This window comes from Benincasa hispida, chromosome 10, assembly GCF_027475165.1.
Source record: "Benincasa hispida cultivar pf3 chromosome 10, pf3_genome.v1.1, whole genome shotgun sequence".
Taxonomy (NCBI): Eukaryota; Viridiplantae; Streptophyta; class Magnoliopsida; order Cucurbitales; family Cucurbitaceae; genus Benincasa; species Benincasa hispida.
The window spans coordinates 28,884,780-28,897,833 of NC_143487.1; the positions used below are offsets into that span (position 1 = coordinate 28,884,780).

The 13,054-nt window shown below is 38.8% G+C and overlaps 1 protein-coding gene across 1 annotated transcript in view; it reads left to right on the forward strand.

Moving 5' to 3' along the window:
* The window catches only part of LOC120070828 (uncharacterized), a 56,365-nt gene that overhangs the window by 40,012 nt on the left and 3,299 nt on the right, over positions 1-13,054 (forward strand). Inside the window, exons 19-25 of the mRNA XM_039022713.2 lie at positions 7,118-7,246; positions 9,612-9,810; positions 9,912-10,055; positions 10,203-10,246; positions 10,460-10,543; positions 10,764-10,832; positions 10,936-11,012. Coding sequence (XP_038878641.2) covers positions 7,118-7,246; positions 9,612-9,810; positions 9,912-10,055; positions 10,203-10,246; positions 10,460-10,543; positions 10,764-10,832; positions 10,936-11,012 — 746 coding nt within the window. The remainder of the gene's footprint in view (positions 1-7,117; positions 7,247-9,611; positions 9,811-9,911; positions 10,056-10,202; positions 10,247-10,459; positions 10,544-10,763; positions 10,833-10,935; positions 11,013-13,054) is intronic.

The window sequence follows — 13,054 nt, forward strand, 5'->3', positions numbered from 1 at the left end:
TGAAATGGTTTCAACAGAAATAAGAAGAAAGGAATTCGTTGGAGTAGGGACCACGGGAGAGTGAACAAAAAGGGAAGGAGGACGTCGTTGAGAAGGGGAAGAAATATTCTGAATTAGGAAGAGGCCTTCTTCATGGAGGGATTTCCCCAGCATCTCTCGAAAACCAGCGGGGTTGTTTGATTTCTTTTTATTTCCGAAGTCTTACTCTGTTTTTCTTCTTTTCTTGCTGAAGGTGAACCAATGTATTGTAGTTATCTGAACGTTGGGAGATTAATAAGAAGTTTGGAATATATTTTGTCTATCGATTCTTCTTTTATCTTCGTTATTCTCTAGCCTATTGCCTGTGTGGATTGATCGAAAGGGAGGACCAGTTGCAGGAACCTAACACAGTGGTATCAGAGCTGCAATCCTGGAGAAAACTCGCGCGATGACACAGAAACAATTGAAGGAGAGGATGGACACCACAGAGAAGGAGATGGCGGGTTTGAGAGATTTGTTGAGTGGTTTATGCAAGAACCTCGAAAAACTTACTGCGGAAGTGCGGGAGAGCAATGCTATTCGAAGGAAGGAAGAGACGACGATCGCCGAGGGAAGTATGATCAAGGCGAAGGGGAGAGTCGATGAAGCTGAATCATCTCAATCCTTGGGAGCAGGAAGCACGGATAAAGGTAAGTACAAACGACTTGAAATACCTCTTTTTACAGGGGAAAATCCGGAATCGTGGGTCTACCGCGCGGAGCATTATTTTGAGATACACGAACTCTCTGATGCCGAGAAGGTTAAGGTGGTAGTGATCAGCTTCGCACCCGATGAAGTCGACTGGTTCTGCTGGAGCAATAACTGACGGGCTATCACCACCTGGGACGAACTTAAGAGGAGGCTGTTTGAACATTATCGGAATGTGGGAGAGGGAAGCCTCTGTGCACGATTACACAAAATCCGACAGGAGGGGACTTACCCGGAGTATGTGAAGAAGTTTGTCACTTATTCGACACCTTTACCGAACCTATCTGAGGAGGTGTTGAAGGATGCTTTTATGAACGGGTTGGAACTAGTGCTGCAAGCTGAAGTTATTAGCCGAAATCTCAAATCCATAGACGAATGTATGAAGGAGGCTCAGCTTGTCAACGATAGAAACCTCGCTTTGAAGTTGGCGTTAAAGGAAATGGGCATTAGTGGGCTGAACCACAGAATGGGCCCGCACGAGAAGAAAGAATTGGGCGATAAATCCCAAAGTCAAATCCAAGAGAGCCCCCCATGAAGCAGGTCGCGATACCGGTAAAGTCGATTTCCCCATGAAAAAAGAAGCTCCCCTGAAATGATTGACTGATGCAGAGTTCAGAGACCGGTTGGATAAGGGACTATGTTTTCGTTGCAGTGAGAAGTATGCGCTCGGGCATCAATGTAAATTCAGCGAGAATAGGCAGCTGATGCTTTTCATTACCAATGAAGAGGATGATTCGGGGGTCGAGGAGATTGCAGAAGAAGAAGAAGCACTCGAAATGAAGAACACCAAGGTGAGGAAGAAGGCATAGCTAGCCTTGAATTCACTACTTGGATTCTCGGCGAAGGATACCATGAATCTAAAAGGAGAAATAAGAGGTAAAGAAGTGTTAGTGCTCTTAGATTCCGGTGCGACGCATGATTTTATACACCACGACACAGTGAGGGAACTAGAGATACCGGTAGAACATCATAAGAAATTTGGAGTGGTCATAGGAAATGGAAGTGAGATAGAAGGTAAGGGAATATGTAAGGGGGTAGAACTTAAGCTGCCGAATTTGACACTGAAGGTTGACTTTTTGGCAATGGAATTGGGGAGAATGAATGTGGTTCTGGGAATGCCATGGCCATGCACGACTGGGTTTACGGGTATTCATTGGCCATCTTTAACAATGGATTTCTGGTCAGGGGAGGCTTATGTCACGTTGAAGGGGGATCCGTCTCTCACTAAAGCTGAAGTGTCATTCAAGACCTTGAGTAAGCAATGGGAAGAAGAAGATTTGGGGTTCTTGGTGGATTTCTAGCATCTAGAGATAGAGTGTGAAGAAGGAACAGAAGGACGAAGAGAAGGCTAAGACCGAGACCGGTTGCCAATTATGATTCAGGCTCTTCTGGATCAAAACCAAGACATCTTTACCATGCCAGCAACCTTCCCACCTAGGAGAGCAGTAGATCATCGGATCACCATCAAGGAGGGCCAAAATCCAATCAACGTTAGGCCATATAAGTATGGCTATGCACAGAAAGAAGAGATAGAGAAGTTGGTCCAAGAAATGTTGCAAGCAGGGTTCATACGGCCAAGTCGAAGTCCTTATTCAAGTCCGGTACTAGTGAAAAAGAAAGACGGAGGTTGGCGTTTTTGTGTAGACTACCGAAAGCTAAACCAAGCTACAGTCGCTGACAAATTCCCAATTCTTGTAATCGAAGAATTACTTGATGAGTTGCACGAGACTGTGGTCTTTTCTAAGCTCGATTTGAAGTATGGTTACCACCAAATCAGAATGAGGGAGGAAGACATTGAAAAGACGACATTCAGGACCCATGAAGGACACTATGAGTTCTTGGTAATGCCTTTTGGGCTCACCAACGCACCCATGACATTCTAGTCCCTCATGAATTAGGTTTTCAGACCTTTCTTACGTCGTTTTATACTTGTGTTTTTTTGATGATATTTTGGTTTACAGTCCAGATATCTCAACCCACGAAACTCACTTGGGAGCAGTATTAAATGTACTAAGGGACAACCAACTATTTGCCAATCAGAAGAAGTGTCTTTTGTCAAGAAAGGATCCAATACTTGGGCCACTGGATCTCACAGCAAGGGGTTGAGGCAGATGGAGAGAAGATTCAAGCGATGGTGAAGTGGCCTTGTCCCACAAATGTTATCGAATTGAGAGGGTTCTTGGGGCTGACAGGTTATTACCATCGATTTGTTAAAGGGTATAGCACTAGAGCAGCTCCTTTAACGAGACTACTCAAGAAGAATGGCTTCAGTTGAGATGAAGAAGCAACCTGAGCCTTTGAGGACTTGAAACAACAAATGATATCGTGTCCTGTACTAGCATTGCCGGACTTCAACCAACCTTTCATTATAGAAACTGATGTATCAGGTATAGGGGTGGGTGCTGTGCTAACTTAAGGGGACAAGCCAATTTCTTACTTCAGCCAAAAACTTTCACACCGGGCTCAAAACAAATCTATATATGAGAGGGAATTGATGGCAGTAGTATTGGTAGTCCAGAAGTGGAGACATTATCTTCTGGGAGGGAAATTCATGGTCATTTCAGACTAAAAGGCATTGAAGTTCCTAATAGAGCAGCGAGAAGTACAACCACAGTTCCAGCGTTGGCTCACCAAGCTCTTGGGACGACTTTGAAATCCTCTATCAGCTTGGGCTGTTGAATAAGGCCGCTGATGCCCTTTCACGTGTGCCTCTGTCAATCGAACTACTTAGCTTGTATTCCTCGGCGGTGGTAGATTTGGAGCTCATCCTTAGAGAGGTAGATCAGGATGAAGAGTTACAATAGATCATTTCCTTGTTAAAGGAAAATCCGGATGGCAAACCCAATTATCAGTTGTCGAAGGGCAGGCTGCTCTATAAAGGGAGGTTAGTGATTCCGAGGCACTCAACTTTAATACCAGCCCTTCTACATACATTCCATGATTCGATACTTGGGGGTCACTTGGGCTTCTTGAGAACATACAAACGGATGAGTGGGGAGTTATATTGGCCAGGGATGAAAACCAATATAAAGAAATATGTGGAAGGCTATGACACTTGCCAGAGGAACAAATCGGAAGCACTAACACCCGCAGGACTGCTACAGCCTTTCCCCATCCCCGAGCTAACCTTGGAAGAGTGGACGATGGACTTCATTGAAGGGCTACCGAGAGCGGGGGGTTCGATTCCATACTAGTGGTGGTTGACAGGTTAAGCAAGTATGGACATTTTATCCCATTGAAACACCCGTTTTCAGCTAAACAGGTAGCAGAAATCTTCATACAGAAAGTTATCAAGCTTCATGGCATGCCTAAGTCGATTACCACGGATAGGGACAAAATATTCTTGAGTAACTTTTGGAGGGAGATATTCACAGCATTGGGAATCAAGTTGAAGAGAAGCATGGCATTCCACCTTCAAACAGACGGCCAAACTGAGTGTGTAAATCACTGCCTTGAGACATATTTGAGGTGTTTCTGCAATGAACAACCAACCAACAAGGTGGAACAAGTGGTTGGCCTCGGCAGAGTATTGGTACAACACTACTTTCCATGTGTCCATAAGAACCACACCTTTCCAAGCAGTCTACGGACGCACCCCCCCACCTCTAATGCACTATGGAGAAGCAAAGTCCACTAATGATAGTGTTGATAGACTCTTGAAGGATCGGGACCTGGCTTTAAATGCGCTAAAGGAGAACTTGGTAATAGCGCAAAACAGGATGAAGAAACAAGCCGATCAGCATAGGAGGGAGTTGCAATTTGAGATAGGGGAAGAAGTATTCCTTAAGCTAAGACCTTATTGACAACGTTCGTTGGCAAAAAGGAGTGAGAAGCTGTCTCCTAGATTCTTTGGGCCTTATCAAGTATTCGAGAAGATTGGGGAAGTAGCATACCGTTTGAATTTGCCGCCCGAAGCAGCCATTCATGATGTGTTCCACATTTCTCAGCTCAAAAGAAAATTAGGCAAAACTCAACAAGTACAACACCTACCTCCGATGCTCACCGAAGAGTTTGAACTCCAAGTTGCCCCTGAAGTAGTGTTAGGAGTGAGGTGGAATGGAGAATCGAGCACACAAGAATGGTTGGTGAAGTGGAAGGGTTTACCTGAGAGTGAGGCCACTTGGGAATCAACACCGAACATGAGACAACAGTTTCCATCGTTTCACCTTGAGGACAAGGTGCACTTTGAGAGGAGCGGTAATGTAAAACCTCCTCTAGTATACACCTTATAAAAGGAGGGGTAAAAAGGGAAGTTCACAAATGAATTCGGTTAAGGGAATATTTGAAGGGGATGAAATGGTTTCAACAGAAATAAGAAGAAAGGAATTTGTTGGAGTAGGGACCACGGGAGAGTGAACAAAAAGGGAAGGAGGACGTCGTCGAGAAGGGGAAGAAATATTTTGAATTAGGAAGAGGCACTCTTCATGGAAGGATTTCCCCAGCATCTCTCGAAAACCAGCGGGGTTGTTTGATTTCTTTTTATTTCCGAAGTCTTACTTTGTTTTTCTTCTTTTCTTGCTGAAGGTGAACCAGTGTATTGTGGTTGTTTGAATGTTGGGAGATTAATAAGAAGTTTGGAATATATTTTGTCTATCGATTCTTCTTTTATCTTCGTTATTCTCTAGCCTATTGTCTGTGTGGATTGATCGAAAGGGAGGACCAGTTGCAGGAACCTAACAGAAGACATTCTATTAATAAAAAACAAGCAGTAGACACAACAACAACCCAAAAATGCTTTGGAACATGCATTTGAAAGGATAAGGCGCGGGCTGTTTCAAGGAGGTGTCTGTTCTTTCTTTCAGCAACTCCATTTTGAGATGAAGTGTCTGCACAAGAGGATTTATAAATAATGCCATGACCACATAAGTAAGATCCAAGTACATGAGAGAAATATTCACCAGCATTATCAGTTCGCAAGGTTTTGATAGAGACATTAAATTGATTTCGAATCTCGGCATGAAAAGCACAAAAATGGGACAATAACTCAGAATGATTTTTCATTAAGTATAATCAAGTTACACGAGAATAATCATCAACAAAAGTAACAAAGTAATGAAAACGTGTTTGGGATACGACTGGACAAGGACCCCAAATATCAAAATGGACTAACTCAAAAAGAGTACTAGCTCGTTTATGAACCCCCTAGGACTAGAACCTAAATGATGAAATTTAGAAAACTGACATGAATCACAATTGAAAAACGACAAGGAATGAAATTCTGGATAAAGTTGTTTCAACACAAACAACGATGGATGATCCAAACGACAATGAACTTCTAACGGGGATTAACTCCAAAACAAGCCACAACTTCCGGTATCTGATGGTAAAAAATGTAAAGACCCTCCCGACTCATGTCCTCCACCAATAATCTTCTTCGTCATACGATCCTGAAACAAGCAATAACTAGGAAAAAAAAACGAGACAAAACAATTAAGGTCACGAGTAAGTTGGCTAATAGAAATTAAATTAAAAGACAATTGAGACAAATGTAAGACAGAGGACAAAAAAAATGGAGTGAGAGAAATGATGCTGGATCCAAGAACAGAGGAGGTTGATCCATCTGTCAAAGTGACAGATGGAGATGAGACAGGAGATAGAGGCATAGAAAATAGGTTAGAATTACCTGTCATATGAGTGGTGGCACCAGAATCTATGACCCATTTGGTAAATGATGTAAGAAGACATAACATTTGAGAATAAGGAACATTGTTAGGTTGATTGATCTGGATTAGTATTAAGTGCTTCAGAGTGGTTTTCTTTATCTAAGAATTGTTAATTTCTCTATCCAAGATATTTGTTTAAGTTTGGATATATATATTCCCATTTAATTTACTCTGCTTTTTTCTTTCTTTTCCTTTTTCTACTCTCGTTCAGAGTTTTAATCTTTGAACGTTTGTTTCTTTTCGGTATTTGAATGGAAAAAAGATACTTTTCTGGTAAAAAAAAAAAAAGTTTATTTAAAAATTATAAATCAAATTTAAAACTTCTTTTATTTTAAGATATTTTATTAAAATTTGTAGATATAATTTTCATGAGGTCATTAATTATCATTTAAAAAATAAGGTTTATTTTAGCTTTAGAAATGTTATGACCGGTATAAATGAAAATTAAAAGTTTCTCTTTTTAAGCTTTTTAGTGTAAGGTATGCATGGCCATAATTTAAGTTGAACTTCAGACTAATTGGTGCAATTTAACTTCTCATCATATTTTTGTAGTTTTCTTTTAATTTTATAGTTTTTTTTTGGGACGATTTTATAGTTGTTACGTTAGGACGTATAATATGATCTCTCCTTGTTACAGATTTGATCTTAAACTACCAACTGCATGTTGCTGTTTTGTTTGATTGTGCTTCCTCCAGTCTCAGACCGAGTACTCTATTTTGAAATCTCAGGTGTTGCTTGGCCTCTCAGGAGTTATACTTGTTCTGCTGTCTGTTCTAGGATCTGTTGGATTCTTCAGTGCCATTGGAGTAAAATCAACATTAATAATTATGGAGGTTATTCCATTCCTGGTCTTAGCGGTAGGTAATTGCAATGCTTTGAAGTTTCTACTTTTCTGTTGATTTTCTTGAGGTCAGTCTTTTGTACATAAAATGGCATAAAAGTACTATTATAACCATTTTGTTTTTGTTTTGAGTTTTCCCATTGTCAGAAAGATGGGATGATGGCGTCCTGTATTTGAGATTAAGATCAATGGTTATAATCAATGTGGAGTATACAAAATTTGTGCCCCGAGATAATTCTCTTATGAAATACATATTTTGGATTAATAATGTGAAACACAAACATTTAAAGGGAAAAGGGCTGATGCTTGCCAAAGGAGCTCTGGTGGTCTGAGTGGTCAAGTCAAAGGGATGGTTAAACTAAAGATAGTGGAAAATTTAGAAACGCTGCTAGGGAAATATATCTATAAAGAATATTACAGCATGTGTAGGGTTTCAGTTTTTCACTAAAGGGATTGCATGAATTTTTATTATGTAAACAATGTCCCCTTTAGTTTTAGAGAGTTACAGGAGTCCTTATGAGTTATGGCTGGTGACAATGCATTTCCATTGGGCCTTGTCTCCGGTTGATTATCAGACTGATTAACTAAATGATTATTTTTGTTGCAACTAGAGACACGCGAGTAGTTGCATGTGGGCCTCTGAGAACCATGTCGTGTCAAGTGTGGATCACATTGGATGAGTTAACCTTTGACCCTGATAGGTGTTTACATGGTGGGAATCGTGGGTATCTAGATTTTTATATTTTATTGTTATTATTTAAATTTTTGTGGGGAGTAGATGGGTAGGCATCCAAGAGGCTTTTTATCCCCTCTAGAATGGTGGGTTGTCTTGAATTCTTAGGGCATTGGCATCATACTTGACTTAGTTAACTCTTGTCTGTTAATTTATATACAGATCATTTAATGTAATAACTAATTAGTGTCACTTTGCAAGAAAAAAGTTCTTATTAATATCCTTGTACAAATGTACAACTCTAGGTTTGACGTGAAAGAATTGGCCAAATATGATAAGACAACAACGGTAACAAGAATAAGTGAGAGAGGTTATATGACGGGGAAAGAAACAAACAAAAATAATAGGGACACAGATTTACAAAGAGGGGATAAAGAGAAGCGAGGGGAACTTTTCCATTTTCAATAAGTAGCATAAAATATCAACTGAAAAAATTGACTTAGTATTTTTTTTAGGGAAAATCACGCTTCTGGTCCCCAAGGTTTGATTTAGGTTACATTTGGGTCCCTAGGTTTTCAAACTTAAAATTTTACTTTTGAGGTTTGCATTTGGTTGCGTTCTTTATCTCTATGTCTATTTTTCCGGTAATTACAAATGGAAAGCTGATGTGGCACTTATTTTTTATTAAAAAATATTTTTCTAATTTTTTAATTATTAAACCTTAAAGAACATTATTAATTAATTAATTAATTTTTATTTTTTCTCTCTCTTTATTTTTCTTCCCTCTTCTTTTTCCTTTCTCTATTTGAGCAGCTCGGCCATTATTGTGGATAACTGCAATTTTTTTCTTTTTCTCCTGCCTTTCCCCATTCCATTTTCAAAAACAAAAAAATCCAACCAAGGGAGGTTTCTCCCTCGTTCCACATCTGAAACGAAGGAGAAACCCCATTTCATTATCTTTTTGTCGAAAACGGCGAAGAAGAAGAAAGGAAGAGAAAGGAAAGAAAAAACTGCAAGGAAACAGTGATAGGTGGTGGTGGATGCTCTGATTGGAGAAGAAGTTTGATAGAGGAGAGGGAAGAGAGAGAGAGAAAGGAGAGAAAAAAAAGAAAGAAAAATAAATGTTATTTTAAGTTTAGTAACTAAAATATTTGAAAAATTATTTTTTAAAAATAAAAAGTAGGTGTCACGTCAATTTTCCATTAGTAATTAATGGAGGGATCCAAACCAAGGATGCTACCAAATGCAAATGATGTAGCCTAGGATAATAGGAGATAAATCTCCAAGAACAAAACCAAAATTTTTATTATGAATAAAAAGTTATCAACACTAGAAGAAAATTTTTCTATTTATAGTAAATAGAGAATCAGGAAGCAAACGAATTCTAATCCTAATAAACCAAGGAAACTAATCCTAACCTTAATCGATCAACGAAACTACCAAGATACCTTAATTTATTTTAATCTTAGTACATCAGTAAACCTCTCAGAAACCCAAATACAACTTAAACGAAACGTTGGAGACCAAAGGTGTAACATAGTCTTCTTGAATTTTTTGTTAGTACCAACAGAGGGGTGCACTATATCCAATGCATGTTCATTTCACGCTTTATAAACTAATGGAGTAATTTTGATTTCTTCTTTCCTTGTAATATTTGTTTACTAGGGGAAGTCATTACCTCAAATTCGCTCTTTGTTGCCTTAATCAGGTAGGAGTTGATAACATGTGTATATTAGTACATGCTGTGAAACGACAACCATATGAGTTGACTTTAGAAGAGCGCATAAGCAGTGCGCTGGTTGAAGTTGGTCCTTCCATAACGTTAGCTAGTTTGTCAGAGATCTTGGCTTTTGCTGTTGGAGCTTTCGTTCCCATGCCAGCATGTCGTGTTTTTTCCATGTTTGCTGGTGAGAAGATTTTTTCCCATCTTTGCCAAGAAATACTTGTTGTCTTCGTCATCCCAGCTAACTGCCTTCTTTCTTTCTCTCTCTCTTTCCTTTTTATTTAGCTTTGGCAGTGTTGCTCGACTTCATTCTTCAACTGTCAGCATTTGTAGCTCTTATTGTGTTTGATATTTTGAGAGCTGAGGATCACAGAGTCGACTGTTTTCCATGCATAAAAGTTCCTCCACATTCTGATGAACCTAACCAAGGTTCTCGTGAAAATTTTCTGAAACTGCTTCATTCTACAAGTTCTCAGTTATATTATAATCTATGGTTGCTTGTCTAAGTTAGATCTACTTTGGTTACCACCTGCGAGTCTTTTTTAGTACTGATTAAACAAATGGAATAAATTTTAGGCTTCAATCAGGGGAGACCTGGGCTTCTTTCTCGGTACATGAAGGTACATTTGTGGGGTGTATTTTTTTTTTCTAATTTAATTTTTAGGCAAAAGTACGTTTTTAGGTTGTATCAGAAATCATTTTACGGTAGAATATTCATTTTAAGATTTGAGCAAATAAATATTTGTTATTTATTCTGCCATAGATTTGGAACACTGATGCATTTTCACTTGTGACATTCCCTAACTAAACATTAAATTGTTATTCTGTTGTAGGACGTTCATGCACCCCTTCTTGGACTTTGGGGAGTTAAGATTGTTGTTGTTGTCATCTTTGTTGGCTTAACTTTAGGAAGCATTGTAAGTTTCTCGTTTCCCATTGGCTTTGCTTATGATTGGCCATATAGTGAACGTGACATTGGAATAGTTTTTGTTAATTCATGCGTGCTGATGCAAGAAGAGTTAATGCATGTTTGTGTATTAGTTCATCAATGTAAACTGTTTGTGATTAAATGCTATACCTGGCATGATTTAACTGCTTTTACTCAAGTATTTTGCGTACTTTGTTTAATCATTATAGGCATTATCTACAAAGATTGAGGTTGGATTGGAACAAAAGATTGTCCTCCCACGAGATTCTTACCTTCAGGTTTGAGCTTCATGTTTGGTTTTCAGAATCTTACGAGTAGTTTTCTTTCATTTCTTTCATGGTTGTTCCTTATCATCTTATTTTTCTTCTTTTGTTATATCAGGATTATTTTGATGAGCTTGCGGAATATCTAAGGATTGGGCCACCAGTATATTTTGTTGTGAAGGATTACAATTATAGGTATCTATCTACGATTTTCCGTGTACCTGTTTCAATTTTATGTATCTGTGTTCTTGTGTGCATAGAAGTGAGAATATACAATTAAAGAAATTTATAGAACAAACGGGGAGAGCGCACAAATAGAGACGTAATAGTTGTCTTCAAACCATCCATAATTCACCACCTAAGAAACTGCGAGAGAGCATTTGGGGGAAGTGGAACAGAAAATAAAAACTGTTATCCAAGTGAAAAATACTCCTACAAAAAATTTGATGTTGCAGATATGTCAAGTATTTTGAAGAATCAATATAGTATTTGAAGAAACATTTCGTTGATAAATGAAAGTGGAAAATCCCAGAAGAAGATTACATTTGGAACGCCAATTACTGACTAAAAAAGATAAGCTGAAATGACTAAAAGGGTGGTTAGTTTTGCACTAAGAAAAAGTAGTAAACAAAACCGATTCCATAAAACGATTGAAAGGGGAAGATGTTCCTTTCGCCCCACAACCTCCAGAAAAAAGCATGCACAAGAGCCAACCAAACTGTCTTTTTAGTACTACCAAAAGGATGACCAACCAATAAGGAAGCCAAAGCATTAGAGATGGAATTAGGGCAAATGAAAGACCACCCAAATGAATATCCCAAAATTTTGCAGCAAACAGACATTGTAAAAACAAATGAACTAATGATTCAACATGTTGATGACACATGAGGCACCAAGAGGGAGAAATACACAAGGAAATTGGTGCTGCAAACAATCAGCAGTATTGATGGCACTCCAGCTAAGCTCCCAAAGAAAAATTTTAATCTTCTTAGGGTAACGGTCTTTCCAAATCATCGAATAAAGATCAGAAAGGTGGAATTCCTAACACCCACCAAATCAATCATAAGAGATTTAACAGTAAAGATCATAGATGAATTTGTAGGTCATATCCAAGAATCGAGGGAGGAGCACAATCTGACAGAAGCCAAGTGATGCGATAAAGTGGCCCATTTCGCAATTTCCAACTCAGTAAGTTTACGCCGAAGATTTAAGTCCCAAGCTCCCGAGGATGGAATCCACACGTTAGCCACAGTAGCCTCCGACTGCTGAGTAAGGTGATAAAGTTGGGGAAACGCTATTGAAAGGACAGCATAGCTAAGCCAAGAGTCATTCCAAAAAGAAGTATTAATGCCATAACTAAGTCGCCGACGGATATGAGCAGCAACCAGACCAATAAATTGGCAAATAAACCTCCAAGGTGCTTTATAAGAAGCACAAGAGATAGGAGTAGGCGAAATATGATCAATAGAATAGTACTTAGCCACAATAAAAGTTCTTCATAATACATCATGCTCAAATAGAAACTGGCAAGTCCATTTTACAAGAAGGGTGGAGTTTCGATGCTTAAAGTTTTCAATATCAAGACCCCGATAATGAAGGGCACTGAGATATCCCCCAATTCACATTATGCATGCCACCATCACCATGAGAACCCTTCCAAAAGAAATCACGAACCGTCTTGTCAAGGCAATTAATGACAGAGGAGGGAGCCCTGAACAAAGATAAGTAATACGTAGGGAGATTAGAAAAGGTAGCCTCAATGAGAGTGTGTTTGCCACCTTTCGAAATATAAGCATATTTCCAACTATGAAGCTTTATCACCTGAACATATGAGCATATTTGCCACCTGAACATGCTTTCACTAAATGTTTGTTCTTTCTTTGACAAGAAACGAACTTTTGCATTAAAATAATGAAAAGATATTTGTTGGAGTTTCTATGTGTACAAATATTATTTGTTAAATATTTTCCTTTATTGTCTTTATTATTTTCCATAATTGTAAGAGGTCTTTCTCCTATATAAGAAGACCTAAGATTGCACATATCTAAAGAGAGAATTTTATTCCCTAAAATTTGACTTGGTATCAAAGCCAAACCCTAAAATTCACCATAATTTGTAAAAGACCCTAAAATTAATTGTAACCTTAGATCTGTCTACGGCCACCGTTGCCTTCTCTGTCCTCTGCCATTGCGTCTGTATTGCAGCTGCCTGCTTGTCGCCAATGCCATCTTGTTTGT